The sequence below is a fragment of the Vicugna pacos genome, chromosome 13 (genome assembly GCF_048564905.1).
Source record: "Vicugna pacos chromosome 13, VicPac4, whole genome shotgun sequence".
Lineage (NCBI taxonomy): Eukaryota > Metazoa > Chordata > Mammalia > Artiodactyla > Camelidae > Vicugna > Vicugna pacos.
Window position 1 is genome coordinate 23222557 of NC_132999.1, and position 15427 is coordinate 23237983.

The 15427-nt window shown below is 39.8% G+C and overlaps 1 protein-coding gene across 1 annotated transcript in view; it reads left to right on the forward strand.

The window, feature by feature from the left end:
- The first annotated feature begins 13403 nt into the window (after window positions 1-13403).
- The window catches only part of LOC102535809 (cytochrome P450 2J2-like), a 30596-nt gene continuing 28572 nt past the window's right edge, over window positions 13404-15427 (forward strand). Inside the window, exon 1 of the mRNA XM_006200587.4 lies at window positions 13404-13613. Within this exon, the coding sequence (XP_006200649.1) occupies window positions 13404-13613 (210 nt within the window). The remainder of the gene's footprint in view (window positions 13614-15427) is intronic.

A 15427-nucleotide genomic window follows, 5' to 3' on the forward strand; every position in this document is an offset into this window, starting at 1 on the left:
GCCCTGCAGAGAGACACAGACACACACACTGCAGTGTAAGTTTAAAATCAGGTTGGAGGTTGGAGGACTTACAAGCAGAGACGGAGCAGGACACTCAGGATACTCTCAGTGTGTATGGAAATGTGTCCAGGTAGGGCAAGGCTGGAATACGTACACCATACATGGAATATCAGCAGAGGGGCCACCTCTCAGTGCCCCGTGGGTTTACAGACAGGAGGCGGGGGCTGGCTAGGTGACTAAGTGACAATGACAACTTCCTGGGTGAGTTTCCATGTTAGAACAAGGAACTCCAGAGGTCTCCCCCTGTGTCAGGCTCTTCTCACCTGGAGATCATTCAAGCCTGTTTATTGCTAAGCTACCAAGAGGGAAGGTGGGGACCGGAAATACATGTCCAGGGACACTGGGGTTGTCTCCCCTCTACTCTTTTTGTGACTTTGAGCAACACATTTAAAACAAGCCTTTGGTTCCTCCTTCTTAAACGTGGAATGGGGCCACCTATTCCATTTCCCCATGCTTGTTTCTGCAGAAAAGAGTGATGTCACTGAATGGGTATTTTGTACTATCTGGGTCACGCTGTGTCTTTGCACATTCACCATGCTCTACCTGTACTGCTCTGAAAACCTAAGAATCTTTCCCTCTGCTTTTGAAATAGAAAAGAAATTAAGCATGAATACAGGCTCAGATGCAAAGGGTCACTTTCAGGGGCTGGTACTGAGTCACTGATGATGCCTGTTACAACAGTCAGGGTCAGAACAGAGGCTTCCCTTTTTCAAATACATTCAGTGTCCACAGTTATCGCAGGGCTCTGTTGCACATGAAATAACATTAAAAGACTCAAGTGGGTAGCATGTGGCTTATGAACCCAGGGTCAGGGCTGTGGAGCTAGGCTTCCCTGAAATCAGTTCCAGGTTTTTTCATTCATTGGCTTTTGATTGCACATTAAACAGGTTGCTTTACGTTCCTGAAACCATTTCCTAATCTGCAACGTAGAGGAATAAAACCTGCTGTGAATTATGAGATTGGGTTAACGATCTACTTCTCTGGGTTGCCATGCTTTGTGGTGCTTCTCCCCGTGGGACCATTGTATCTGACCACCCTGATAGATGCAGGAAAGACCATGTCATTGGCTTTGGCCAATAAAATGAGAGCAAAAGTTCCAAGACTCTCTTCTGAATGCTTAAGAGCCAGCTAAAAGTTCAACATATTTCTTTCTTCTCTGCCATGAGACCAGCGACAACCCAGATAAGTGTCTGTCAGCCTACACCCAGGAGACAAGGACAAGAAGCAGAGTCATAGCTGATTCAGGGTGGACATGTGATGTGAAAATTAACCTGTTTTGCTGTGAGCCACTAGGATTTGGGATGGTTAATTACTGCAGCATAACCTTAGTTATCACAGCATAACCTATCCTAAACTGGCATTTTAATTGCTAAGATGACCAAATATGCTGTCTGTAGTTGTAATGCTGTTATTATTTTTCAGAGGAAGATTCCAGTAATTTCTGTACCTTTTTTTCTAGACCATTTGATCTTTTCCTCACTGAGTTCATAGAACAATATACTCTCCTGCCTACTGACCACAGACTTCTTATAAATCCTTCAGTGGGGCTGCCCCTTTGTCAACCCCCAGGACACCATCACAGGTGGTCCACGTGAGCAGCATCATCAAAGGTGGGCCGTGTACAGCCATGTGTGTGGCCTGCTCCTTAGCTGGGCACGTGGTGGTTTGTGATCTGACACCTGCTCACCTCTTCAGTCACATCTCTTAGTACTTCTCCTGTCAAACTGCTGAAGTCCTATCAATGCCCCACAGGCCAGGTCCTTTATCATCTTCTTGTCTTTATATATCTTTTCTGTAAGAAATGTCTAATTACACCCAGCAGACCCTGTTTAAATGCCACCTCTTCAGTAACATTTTCTTGACTGTCTCAGTCAGTTAGTTGATCCCTCCTCCATTCTCTGAGAAATTTATTCAAAATTTCAATCTCCTATTTCCATGCAATCTCCTAGTTGCACTGAGTGTTTCAGAAGGCATGTGCCTTGCTCACCTAGGCTCAGGACCTAACAGATTTTGTACATAGTAGATGCTTGTTGAACCTGAACTAGACTGGAACTTGGGACCCTATACTGCAGTGCTTGCATCTGGACAAACTTGTCCTTGAGCAACAGAATACAAAGAAACTATAAGGGAATGAAAATAACTGCATGTGCAGTTGGGGCAGATTTTGAACAAGATTCAAAAAGGCCAAACCCAACTAGCACTTCTGAGGTGTCAGGGGCAAAAGCCCTGTTCTGCCCACGGTCCCTGCACACAGCGCTATCAAGGGGGTGGGCAGGCCACCTAAGCCTCCCTGCCTGGTGGACCCACTATCTGCCCCTACCCTCACCCCCTTTAAGGGACCAGTTCACCTCCCCTCAGGGAGCAAGCAAGGGAACCAGTTACTTGTTTTCGCCCCCTCGTGCTGCAGCCTGAGTCTCAATAAAGCCTTGCTTGAATTTCTCATCTGGCCTCTTAGCAACTTCTATTGCTTAAAGAATCAAAGAACCCAGGTCAATCACAAGCTTTTTGGGGACAGGGGGTGTGGAGAGTGGGCAGACAAGTTAACTAGGGCAGAGCAGACAGATTTACCTTGCAGCCTGTCTAAGAGTCTCTTCTGCGATGCAGTAGCCCTTTGAGCCTTCACCAGACACTCTGAAAGATGGGAACTTCAAAGACTGCTTGTTAAAGTCCCTTCTACTTCTGAAAAATCTGACCACTGGAGAGAACCACCGAAATGGCAAAGTAAGGACCTTCAAAAAATCTATTCCTCCATAAAAGCAGAAAGAACACTACGAAAGTTTTCAAAATCAACATTTCCAGACTCTGTATTTTAACCAGAGTTTTTCCAGTAATTACAATTGTTGCAAACAGTCTTGTAACAATCTATGCTTTTGCTAAAGGAAAAATAAAACTAAAAACAGCTGAATCTCAGGAAGAACAGTGAACTTTGTGGTATTTAACTTGCCCTACTCCAGTTTTTCTCTCCCCAGCTCTGTAGTCTCCTTGAAAAGCAACAGCCTGGCAACTATAGTAGCTGAGAACACCAGGCACGAATCAGGAACTGGAGGGAGCGCCTCAAAGGTTGGTGTCTAGACAGAGGTCACTATTGTTCTATCTGGCAACTCCCTGGGAAGTCCCCACTCTCAGACTTGTGTTTACTTGACCTGCCTCCAAATCCAGTCTGTATGAACCACTCACTCTACAAGGCATGTGTTCAAATAAATCAGGGCAATTGTACAGCCTTGCAGGAACCTGAGGGGGCAGCACCAGATCTGCTACCAAGAGGATTAAAAGGGAAAACGGGGGAAGGAGGTGCCCACTGAGGCTTCAGCAAGCTCTGCCATATCCCCGGGAACCTAGAAGGCTACCCACCGGCACGGGCTGTGTGTGTGCCCAGGAGGGACCCGACAAGCACTGGTGCCCCCATCTCTGGCTGTCCTGGAGCCTCTGCACAAGCAGGAAATTAGCGCTAAGACAGAGTGTGGCCCACCTGCTTGAGTGTTGACGGTGCACCCGTCTCACACGCAGAGCCCTGAGAGACCTGTTGGTTCAGGCCTTTGAGGAGACCTCTGTGCACACATGAGCTGGACCCGCTGCTAACACCAGAGCATCCAGGGGCCTGATGTGATGAAGGATCGAACTTTTACAGAATTAGTCCATGAAAGTTACTAAACAAGTAACATCAAAAACAACGATAAAAGTAACAGACCCGGGGTGGTTCCTGATGTCCAGAGTTCCCACACTGTATCACTTACAAGGTCAAATTTTCAACAAAAATTTATGAACCATGTAAAGAAACAAGCAAATATGGCCAACACACAGGGTAAACATCAATCAGTAGAAACTCTCCTTGAAAAAGCCCAGACATTGGAATCACCAAACACTTCAATTGAGCAATTTTAACAACTTTATTAATAAATTTTAATTCAATTTCATTTATTTCAATTTAAAAGACTTTGAGTTACTTATCTGTATGTTCAATATGTACAACTTGTTTCATATGTAAAATCCACAAGGTGGAAGATCACCACAATCAAGCTACATGACTTATCCATCATCTCTGTAGTTACTCTTGTGAGAGGTGAGATTTCATTTAAGGTCTGTCCTCTTAGAAAATCTTAACTATACGAAACACTATTAACCCTTGTTACCATGCTGTACATTAGATCTGCAGAATTTATCCCACGTGCTGAACCCTGGTACCCATGATGAATATCTTCCCATGTCCCCCACCCTCAAGCCACAGGCATGGTTCTACCCTCTGGTTTTATGAATTTGACTTTTTTAGAGTCCACATTTAAGTGAGATAATGTGGCATTTGTCTTTCTCTGTCTGGCTTGTTTTACTTAGCATAATGTCCTCTAGGTTCACCCTTTTAGCAAATGGCAGAATTTCCTTCTTTTTAAGGCTAAAAAAATAAATTCCAGTGTGTGTGTGTGTTTGTGTATGTTTTATTTTCTTTAATAATTCACCCATTGAAAGATACTTAGGTTGTTTCCGTGTCTTAGTTTTTGTGAACAATCCTGCAGAAAACTGGGAGTGCAAATATCTCTTCAATATACTAACTTCATTTCTTTGGACCCAAGGGTCTTCTCCTGAGAACCAGGCACCTGTCATCTGGCAGGCCACAGGCCAGTTGGGTGGAGTGGAGTAAAAGTAGGAGCAGGTGGAGGTGTACTGAGGTGGGGAGCAGCAGGCAGCAGAACCTGGGAAAGAGCCCCTTGGGTTACACAACACTGGAGCCAAGGTAGTGAGGCACCGCAGAGGAGGGGCAAGGCAGAGCCTGGGGTGAAAAGGGCTGGAAGAGCCCTGGTGGGTGGGGTGGGGAAGGGGGCAGTGTTGGGAGCTCAGTGTTAGAGACCACAGGGCTAGTCCTCTTCTCAGAAGTCCCCCTGGAGGATGCAATGTCCCCTCACCCTCCTGCTGCATGCCATCACCTTTCCCTTCTTTGCTGATTTCTTCAAAAGGCAGCGCCAAAGAACTACCTACCTGGGCCCCTGCAGCTGCCCTTCCTGTGCAACTTCTTCCATGTGGACTTTGAGAAGGGGAACCTACTGGTTCAGCGGGTATGAGCAGGAGAAGGTGCCTGGGTGCCTCCTGACCCCTTACCAGCAGGGCAAGGGCCAGTCTGGGCACTGAGGGCAGGGCTCTGATGGTAAAGCCAGCACCCAGATACACCGGGCATTGATCCTCAGCCTCCTGCCATAAACTGGCATGAAACCACCTGCCCATTTTAGGAATGAAATTCTGTAAACTCTACTATTTAAGTGCACCAGACATGGAACGTTTTGTAAGTCATTTAATTGTGTGTCATGTTGCATATTACTGGGACATTCTATATAATATACTCAATGTGTCTCTTTAGTATTATTATCCTCGGGGAAAAATGCTAACTTTCCCTCTTGGAGACTCCATTTCCCATGTGAAAATGGTGACACTACTACTTAAATCCTCACCACTTTTAAATTTAATTGCTCCCTCCCCACAGGGACTGAGCCCCTCACCTTCAGCCTCCTGGCCCTGCAATCCACTCTCACTAAAGTAGTCATTTAAAGTGTCATTTAGACTCGCTTAGTGCTTCCTGCTGCTTCCCAGAGTTCAGACTCCCTAGGGAGCCACTTGGAACCCTTCTTGTACCTTCTTTCTACTTCTTTACATTCATCTGCCATGAGGGCTTCTAGCTGTGGCCACTCTGGATTCCTTAAAATTCCCTCCAACATCCAGCACTTTGCCAAGAATCTTCAGCTGCTTCCCTGCCTCTCAGTGCTGCTACTTTGCTGAGACACAAGACTGTGACAGGTAGTTGTGAACATTAAATAAAACAGTGAATGGTCAATATTAATAGAGCTAATAGTAGGTGCCAACAAATATTGGTTCCCCTTTCCCTAGAAAGATCCTGGAGCACTTTAAACACAAGCCTGTAATGTATTCAAAGTCCAGATGGAGAAGGTTTCAGCACTTTCTGGAGATACACCCAGTTTGCACCATGAAGTGACAGGATTAGTCACAGAATTACAAAGCTACACTTCTAAACCTTTCCCCTTGTTTAAGAAATGAGTTGTTTAATTTCTAAGTATTGGCAGATTGTCCTGTTTTCTTTCTGTTACTGATTTCCAGTTTGAGTCCATTGTTGTCAGAGGACATATGTTTTATTATTTCAATTTTTTAAAAATATGTAAACGTTGGTTTTATAACCCAAGCTACAGCACCATGCTTAATTGGGGGAAAAAGATGTGTATTCTGCAGTTATTGGGTGGAATGTTGTATACTACGTGTCAGTTAGATCCATGACTCTGTTCTTTATTTCTTCTATATTTGTGTTGACTTCTCTCCTGATTCTCTCAGTGACTGGGAGAGACATGTTGAAATCTCCGAATAATTACATACTACAGGTTTGTCTGTGTCTCTAGACAGTTCCCGGAGTTTTCATTTATGTACTGGGAAGCTCTTTTCTATGGTGAAAACACATTGAAATTGTTGTGTCATCTTGGTGAATTGGCTCTTTAATTATTATTTAATGTCCCTCTTTATCTCTGGTAATTTTCTTTGCCTGAACTTTATTTTGTCTGATGTAATATCGTCACACCAGCTCTCTTTTGATTTGTATTTACATAGTATATGGTTCTGCATTCTTTCACCTTTCACTTCCTTATATGGTTATATTTGAAATGATTTTTTGTAGATAGAATATAGGCAGGTCATATGTGTTTTAATTCTGCCAGTCTCTGTCTTTTCATTGTTGAATTTTGATTGTTTATATTTTCACACAATTATTCATATGTTAACAGTTAAGCCTGCCATTTTACTCTTTATTTTCTATTTTCTCACTTTGTTTTTTATTCCTCTATTTCTCCTTTCCTGTCTTCCTATGGGTCACTTAAAAATTTTTAAAGAATTCTGCTTCATCTGTAGTGTTTTTGAGTATATCTCTTTGTATTGTGTTTTAAGTAGTTGCTGTAAAGATTGCATGCTATGCATACATAGCTTAATGTAGTATCAACATTTTTGCTCTTCAAGTGGAATACAGACATCCTAAAACTGTCCCTTTAGGTCCCTTTCCCCTTCCTACTTTATGATATAATTGTCTGAAATATTATCTCTGCATACATTGACAACCACATGAGACAATATTATAGTTTTGCTTTTAACTGTCAAACACATTTTTTTCAATTCAACAGGAGAATAGTGTAGTATACTTACCCATTTATTTACCCTTTATAGGTCTTTCTTTTCTATCTGAAGAATTTTCTTTAGCCATTCTTTTAGAACTGTTCTGCTGTCAAAAGTTGTCTTAGCTCTCCTTCACCTAGGCATGTCTGTACTTCAGCTTCATTTCTGAAGTACATTTTCAGTGGATATAGTGTTCGAGGTTCCTAGTTTCTTTTGCATAATTTGAAAGTGTTGTGATACTTCCTTCCGGCCTCTCTGGGTGTTGATGAGAAATCTGCTGTAATTTGAGTTGTTGTTCCCATAAGTAGTGAGTTGTTGCCCTCCACATGATTTCAAGAAGTTTTCATCGTTTGTCGTTTTCAGAGATTTGATTATAATATATATTGGTGTGAATTCTTGGGATTTGGTGGGTTTATTCACAGCTTCTTGGATCTGTAGGTTTTTCTGGTACAAAGTTTGAGAATATTTTCAGCCATTATTTCTTCAAATATTTTTTTCAAATCCACGTTTTTTCTCCTCTCCTTCTAGTACTCTTGGGCACTGTTGGCACAAGGGTTAGATCTTTTGTTATTCAAACATAGGTCCCTGAGTCTCAGTTTTTGTTTTTTGTTTTTTTGTTTTGTTTTCTTTTAGTCTGTTTTCTCTGTGTTGTTCTGATTGGATGCTTTCTATTGATGTCTTCAATGTCCCTGATTCTTCCTTACCACTTGGCATTGAGTCGTTCCACTGAGTTTTTGTTTAGGTTATTACATTTTTAAGTTCTAAAATTTCTTTATTGTAATGCATGTTTTGTATTACTTTGTAAAGATTTTCTAATTTCAGTTTTTTGACAGTGTAATTGTTTATTGAAATATACTTATAATAGCTGCTTTAAAATCTTTATCCTATTATTCCAAATCATGCTTTTACTCACTTTTATCTGGAATCAGAAACTTGACCTGTGCCCTTGTTTTACCACTGAGAGAGATATGACTAGAGAGGATAAATGATTTGCCTAATGTCATATAGTGTCCAGGGATGAAACTGAGGCTAGGGTCTTATCCCTGACCCAATGATGTTTCAAAATGGATTAAAAGACCTCAGTTTTGTATCCACTCTGACAGATACTGTCTTTTAATTGGTGTGTTTAGAACAGTAACATTTAAAGTGGTAATTGATACAGATTAATAGCTACCATATGATTATTGTTTTCTATTCACTGCTCTTTTTTTTTAATGAAGTAAAGTCAATCACAATGTGTCAATCTCTGGTGTACAGCACAATTCTCAGTCATGCATACACATACATATATTCATTTTCATATATTTTTCCATTAAAGATTATTACAAGATATTGAACATTGTTCTCTGTGCTATACAAAGAAATTTTTTAAATCTATTTTTATATATAGTGGCTAACATTTGTAAATCTCAAACTCCCCGGTGTATCTCCTCCCACTCCCTTTCCCTGGTAACCGTAATATTATTTACTATGTCTGCAAGTCTGTTTCTGTTTTGTAGACGAGTTCATTAGCATCCTCTTTTTTCTCTTTTTTAGATTGCACATATGAGCGATCTCATATGGTATTTTTCTTTCTCTTTCTGGCTTACTTCACTTAGAGTGACGGTCTCTAGGGACGGTTATTCACTGCTCTTGCCTTGTGGGGCTTTTTTGTTTGTTTGTTTGTTTGTTTTGTTTTTAACTCTTTTCCTGTCTTCCCTTTTGAATTTTTTATATATTTGTCATTTTTATATATTTGTCATGCCACTTGTCTTATCATAATATATATATATCAAATATATATCAAATATTTATATATATATCATACTATATATCAAATATTTATATATTTGTCATTTTTATATATTTGTCATGCCACTGTCTTATCATATTGACTATATTTCTTTTTCTAAACTTGTCAAGTGGTTGCCCCAGAGTTCACAGTGTACATTTCAAGTGACCCAAATCCACTTTCAAGTAACTCCACACTGCCTCATCAGTAGCGCAAGTACCTTATAACAGAGTTTTCCTACTTCCCTCCTTCTGTCCCTTACAACACTACATCATTCATATCACTTGTTCGTAAACTGTAGTCTCTGAAGACATTGTTACTATTTTTTGATCCAACTTTCATCTGTAAGATGAATTAAGAGAAAGAAAAAATATTTAATTTACTTTTTTTTTTTAATCTAATGTTCTTCTTTTCTTCACGTAGATCTGAATCCTGGCCTATATCTTTTTCCTTCTTTCTGAAGAATTTTTTTTTAACATTTCTGTAAGGCAGGTCTAGTAACAATAGATTCCCTCTTTTTTTTTTTTTTTGAGAAAATCTTTCATATGATATTTTTCTTTCTTTTTCTGGCTTACTTCACTTAGAATGACATTCTCTAGGAGCATCCATGTTGCTGCAAATGGTGTTATGTTGTCGGTTTTTATGGCTGAGTAGTATTCCATTGTATAAATATACCACATCTTCTTTATCCAGTCACCTGTTGATGGACATTTAGGCTGTTTCCATGTTTTGGCTATTGTAAATAGTGCTGCATATGTGGAATCTAAAAAACAAAAACAAAAACAAACAAACAAACAAAAACAAAGCATAAATACAGGACAGAAATAGACTCATGGACAGAGAATACAGACTTATGGTTACCAGGGGGCAGAGGGTGGGAAGGGATAGACTGGGATTTCAAAATTGTAGAATAGATAAACAAGATTGCACTGTATAGCACAGGGAAATATACACAAAATGTTATGATAAATCACAGAGAAAAAAATGTGACAATGAGTGTGTATATGTCCATGAATGACTGAAAAATTGTGCTGAACACTGGAATTTGACACAACATTGTAAAATGATTATAAATCAATAAATAATGTTAAAAAAAGAGAAAATCTTTACTTCTCCTTAACTTTAGCAAAACTTAGAAACTTAGGATTCCTTTTAGGAAATCATTTTGACAAACATTAAAATGTTATACAATTCTGCATCCATAAATTCAACCATCCATATATTCAACCAATGGAAGACCGTGTAGCACAGTAGTATTTGTTATTGAAAAAAAATTTGTGTGTAGGTGAACCCTTAACTATTCAAACCTATGTTGTTATTCAAGGGTCAATTGTACTTGCAATCTGAATATTATAATATAAACACAGAACATAAAATATCCAGTGCTAAACACTGATCCTCCATGACTGACTCTTTAAATATTGTGGATTTTATATATTATAGAAAGGAATTTTCAGAATTTTGCCAATGCTTATAGTATGTACTGTGACTCTTCACCAAAATCTTTATGAAGTATAAAATACTGGTATAAAAAGCAGGACTGTTTTATCTTTCTTCTTGAATACTCTGAAACATGTCAGTTTAGATTACACTTCAGATTTTCAGGACATTAAAGATATACAAATAGCATACCCAAGGATATTTGGTAACACATTTAGATTAAGTTTATTTATAGTTATTATGAAAATCCCTTCGACTTCCAGATAATGAGAAAAAAAAAATCCTAGACAAACAGAAAAGATATAATGGATCAACTTATATCTTGGTAAGAATAAAACAGAACATCGGTTTTTAAAATAAATCCTTAAAAGCATTCAGAAAGCATTTATGCCTTTTCATTGTCAGACAACATATTCATGTGGTGTAGGAAGATGTAAGACAACTAATAGAAACTTACAGTTTCAAAATAAGAAATTTTCTAATTAACAAATAATCATTGTTACTTAGAAAATATGCTTTACTTTTAATCTCAAATTTAATTCAAATACCTGATGTATAATTTAATACCGACAGATAATCTAGCTAAAGTATTTCTTAATATTTATACAGTGTAACATCTCTGGATAGACAGGTTTCACCCAAGTTTTCAATCAATGCTGAAAAAAGTCAGTTGACTGTTGAAATCACAATTAACAAATAACTTATTAACAATTTAGTCAGGAATTTGTGTGGCATAAGGATCAATGAAGGGACTAATCTGATAACTTTTCACCATGATACTGATATTCTTCATAGTCGCTTTACATGTTTTCATTGTGTGATTTGATCAACAAAATTATATACAAAATATCAAGATTTTTCCTTTTTCCTCCTTTCTTCTTTCCCTTTATTTTTTTTCTGAAGCAACTCAAAGGTTTCAGGATTGGTTCGTAAGAGGTAGAGAACATAAAGTTCAAAGTATAAAGTACAAAGTGACAGTGAGCACCAATGCCAGTACTCATCACATTATGGTTATAAGTGAGGGTGTTGTTAATTTTGTGTTGTTCACTTTTATTAGAGCATAAGTTAAAGTTAGTAACCTGAACCTGTGGTATAGGCTCAATAAACATACAACCTTTTACAAAATACTTTTTAAAGTCACATTACATTTTAAAATATTAGGAACAAAATACCTGTGCTGATTTGTATTTTAACTTAATGGAAAAGAAGAGGACATTATTCAACTGAAGAAAGTCACACTGATCATTATAAGCTTTAAAGGTTGAAAATGTCATTTCAGAATGGAACTCGTAGAGTCAGAGAACAGACTGGTGGTGTTTGCCAGAGGCGGACGGTAGAGGTTGGGCCAGATGGTGAAGGGGGTCAAAGTGAAAACTTCCAGTTATAAAATAAATAATTAATGGGGATATAATGTACAGTATGGAGACTATAGTTAATAACAGCTTATTGCATAATTGAAAGTTGCTAAGAGAGTAGATTTTAAAAGTATAGATCACAAGAAAAAATATTTGTAACTATGTATAGTATTGATTGTTAACTAGATGTTTTCTGTGATTACTTTGCTCGGATGAATCATTGTGTTGTATGTCTGAGACTAATATAAAGTTATATGTCAATTTTACACTTGCCAAAAAAATTGTGGGGTAGTGACAAAATACATCATAGCTGTTACAGTGAATGAACTAAAGCCACATGTATCAATCCAAATAGATCTCAAACACATAATACTGAGAAAAAAAATCAGTTGTAGGATAATTCTTTTTCAAATAGTAATTATATAAATATTAGGGAAAATTGCATAAATGTATAAAAACTGTAGAGAAACAGGAAAATGTGGACTGGAAGGATGAAAACTAAGCTCTGACTAGTATCTCCCTCTAAACATTGGGAAAGAGAAAAGAAACAGCAATGCTGCTTTATTTCTTTAAAAGAAAAAGATTTTCAGCATCCTGTCTATAGATGTTGAGTACCTGAGTGTGTGCTATACTGTCCGAGAACTATGTTTCATGTTTTGAGCATCTCACATATGGTGAGACACAGGTAGGCATGGGAGGTTGGAATTTGGGGTCCTATACTGTCTTGGGGCTTCATAGAAAGACTCACTAAGCAAACCAAAAAGGAGAAGGACGAAGACATCCAGCTTCAGAGTTCATTAAGCACCTATTAAGGACTAGCCTCAGGGCTAGGAGCTTTGAGGTAATGCTTCTTAATCTTCAGAACAGTTACAAATACAGAGAGTCCTTTAGATGTGTTGCAGATCAGTGGCTTCAGTTCCTTACCACTTATTTGGTACCTATGCTCTGTCAGTTTCTGCTACTGAAAGACGGAAGGAAGAAAGCATCTGCAAAACTTTGTCAGAATTAAGCAATTTACATAAAGAGGCTGAAACAATACCTGGTCTATAGTAAGTGCCTAAGAAATGTCAGGTGCTGCTCTTTTCCTGATTAAAGTTCACCAGGCTTGGTTCCAATCACTGGGTGAGAGGGTCATTGAAAAACACGGAGCTCAAAGGTCTGCATTGCTCTCAGAGATGCAATGAAACCATAATCCCTAGAGGCCCGTGTTCTCACAGAGAGACAGGCTTTCTAAATGCAAATAAAAAGGCTCCTAGCCTGGCCTTTTCCAAATCCCTTGCGTGTTCTCCCAAGAATCCGGTCCCTGCCATGTGGTGGATGGCGGGCAGGCTGGGTTGGGGCAGAGGGAAGGAGAGGATCTGGCAGGGGTGAGGGTGGGGCTGCAGGAGCCCGGAGAAAGTTCCTGGACAGGCCAGGCAAAACAGGTGGCCACTGGAAGCCAGGTGCAGCAGAGTAGGAGCTAGGCAGTGAGAGGCAGGAAGGGCGTGGCGTGGCTGGGATCCGGGCGGAGTCAGGACAGGGCTAGGGGCGGGGCTAGGGGTTAGGGGCGGGGCGGGGAACCCAGAGTCCGAGCCTCGCGGGGACAGTCATTGGACCCGAACTCAGAAGAGAGAGCAGATATCACAGCCATGCTCGGGTCCTTGGGCTCCCTGGCGGCGGCCCTCTGGGGCGCGCTCAGTCTCCGCACTCTCCTGCTGGGTGCCATAGCCTTTCTTTTCTTTACTGATTTCCTCAGAAAACGGCGCCCGAAGAACTACCCGCCTGGACCCCTGCGCCTGCCCTTCGTAGGACACCTCTTACATCTGGACTTTGAGAATGTGCCCCTGTCGCTTCAGCGGGTAGGAGCGGGCGAAGGTGCCGGGGCGCGTCCTGACCTTGACCTGCAGGACAAGGGCCAGTCCGGGTACCAAGGGCGGGAGGATGGGGCGGGGGGGAGGCACTGGCGCTAAAACTAACCCCCGGTACACCCCGCTTTGAGCCTCGTTTCCTCACTGTCACCTGGCGTGATTCCACCTGCGCTTTTGAGGGGTGAAATATATGTAAACTGTTTACTATGTAAGTGTGCCAGACAAAACGTTCTTTAAGTCATTTAATTGTGTGTCATGTTACACACTCTTGGTACATACTATTTGTAATATGATCACCGTGTCTTTTTAATATTATTATCCTTGGGGTGTGGGGGGTAGGAAAATGCTCTATTTTCCCTCTTGGAGGCTGCATTTCTCATGTGTAAAATGGCGATTCTACTACCCAAATCCTCACCACCTTTCAACTGAATTACTCCCATCCCCGCAAGGACTGAGCCCCTCACCTTCATCCTTCTCACTCTGCAATCCACTCACTAAAGTAATCATTTAAAATGTCATGCCTCTGCTTAGATTTTCTCCCTGCTTCTCAGCTGCCCCTCAAGTTCAGACTCCCCAGGGAGCCACTTGGAACCCTGCTTGTAGCCTCTTTCCACGTCTTTATAATCAAGTCCCATCAGGGCTTCGAAACTGTGGCTGCTCTGAATCCCTTGTAATTCTCTCCAACGTCCACACTTTCCCAGGATTCTTCAGCTGCTTCCCTACCTTCAGCACTGGTACTTTGCTGAGAGACAACACTGTGACAGGTAGTTGTGAACATTAAATAAAACAGTGAATGGTCAATAGTAATATAGCTAATAGTACATGCCCAACAATATTAGTTCCCCTTTGCCTAGAAAGTCCTTGGAGAAATTTAAACACGAGACTATAATGTATGCTCAAGTTCAATTGGAGAAGGTGTTATCACGTTCTGGGAGACACCCAGTTGGCACTATGAAGTGTCAGGATCAGTCACAGAATTATAAAGCTATACTTCTAAACCTGTCCCGTTGTTTAAGAAATGTGCTGTTTAATTTCCAAGTATTGGGAGATTGTCCTGTTTTCTTTCTGTTAATGATTTCCAGTTTGAGTCCATTGTTTTCAGAGGATGTATTTTTTATGATTTCAATATTTTAATATGCAAAGCTCAGTTTTATGACCCACGATACAGCACCATTCCTACTTGAAAAAATGTTTTCTGCTGTTGTCAGGTGGAGTGTTGTATACTATATGTCAACTAGATAAAATTAGACAACTGCGTTATTTTGTTCTTCAGTACCTTTGTTGACTTCTTAGCTACTGATTCAGTGACTAGGAGAGGCATGTTGAAGTCTCCAGATATACTTAGTTTCATTTTGTTTTTATTCAATTCTAGAGATTTTCTTTTATGTATTTGGCATTTCTTTTATGTATTTTATGTAGTGCATGCACATTGTTGTGCTATCTTGGTGAATTGGCCCTTTAATTATTATTTAATGTCCACTTTTATCTCTGGTAATTTTCTTTGCATGAACTTCACCTTCTCTGATATAGTATAGACACACCAGCTCTCTTCTGATTAGGATTTCCATAGTATATGCTTCTCCATTCTTTCACTTTTAACCTTGACTTATATGGTTATATTTAAAATGAGTTTCTTATCCATAGAATATAGATGGGTCATTTCTTTCTTATTCTGCCAATCCCTGTCTTTTAACTGGTAAATTTAGATTATTCATATTTAATGTAATTATTGATACATTAACACTTAATTGTGCTATTTAACTTTTATTTTATATATATTTTTTACTTTGTATATTATTCCTCTC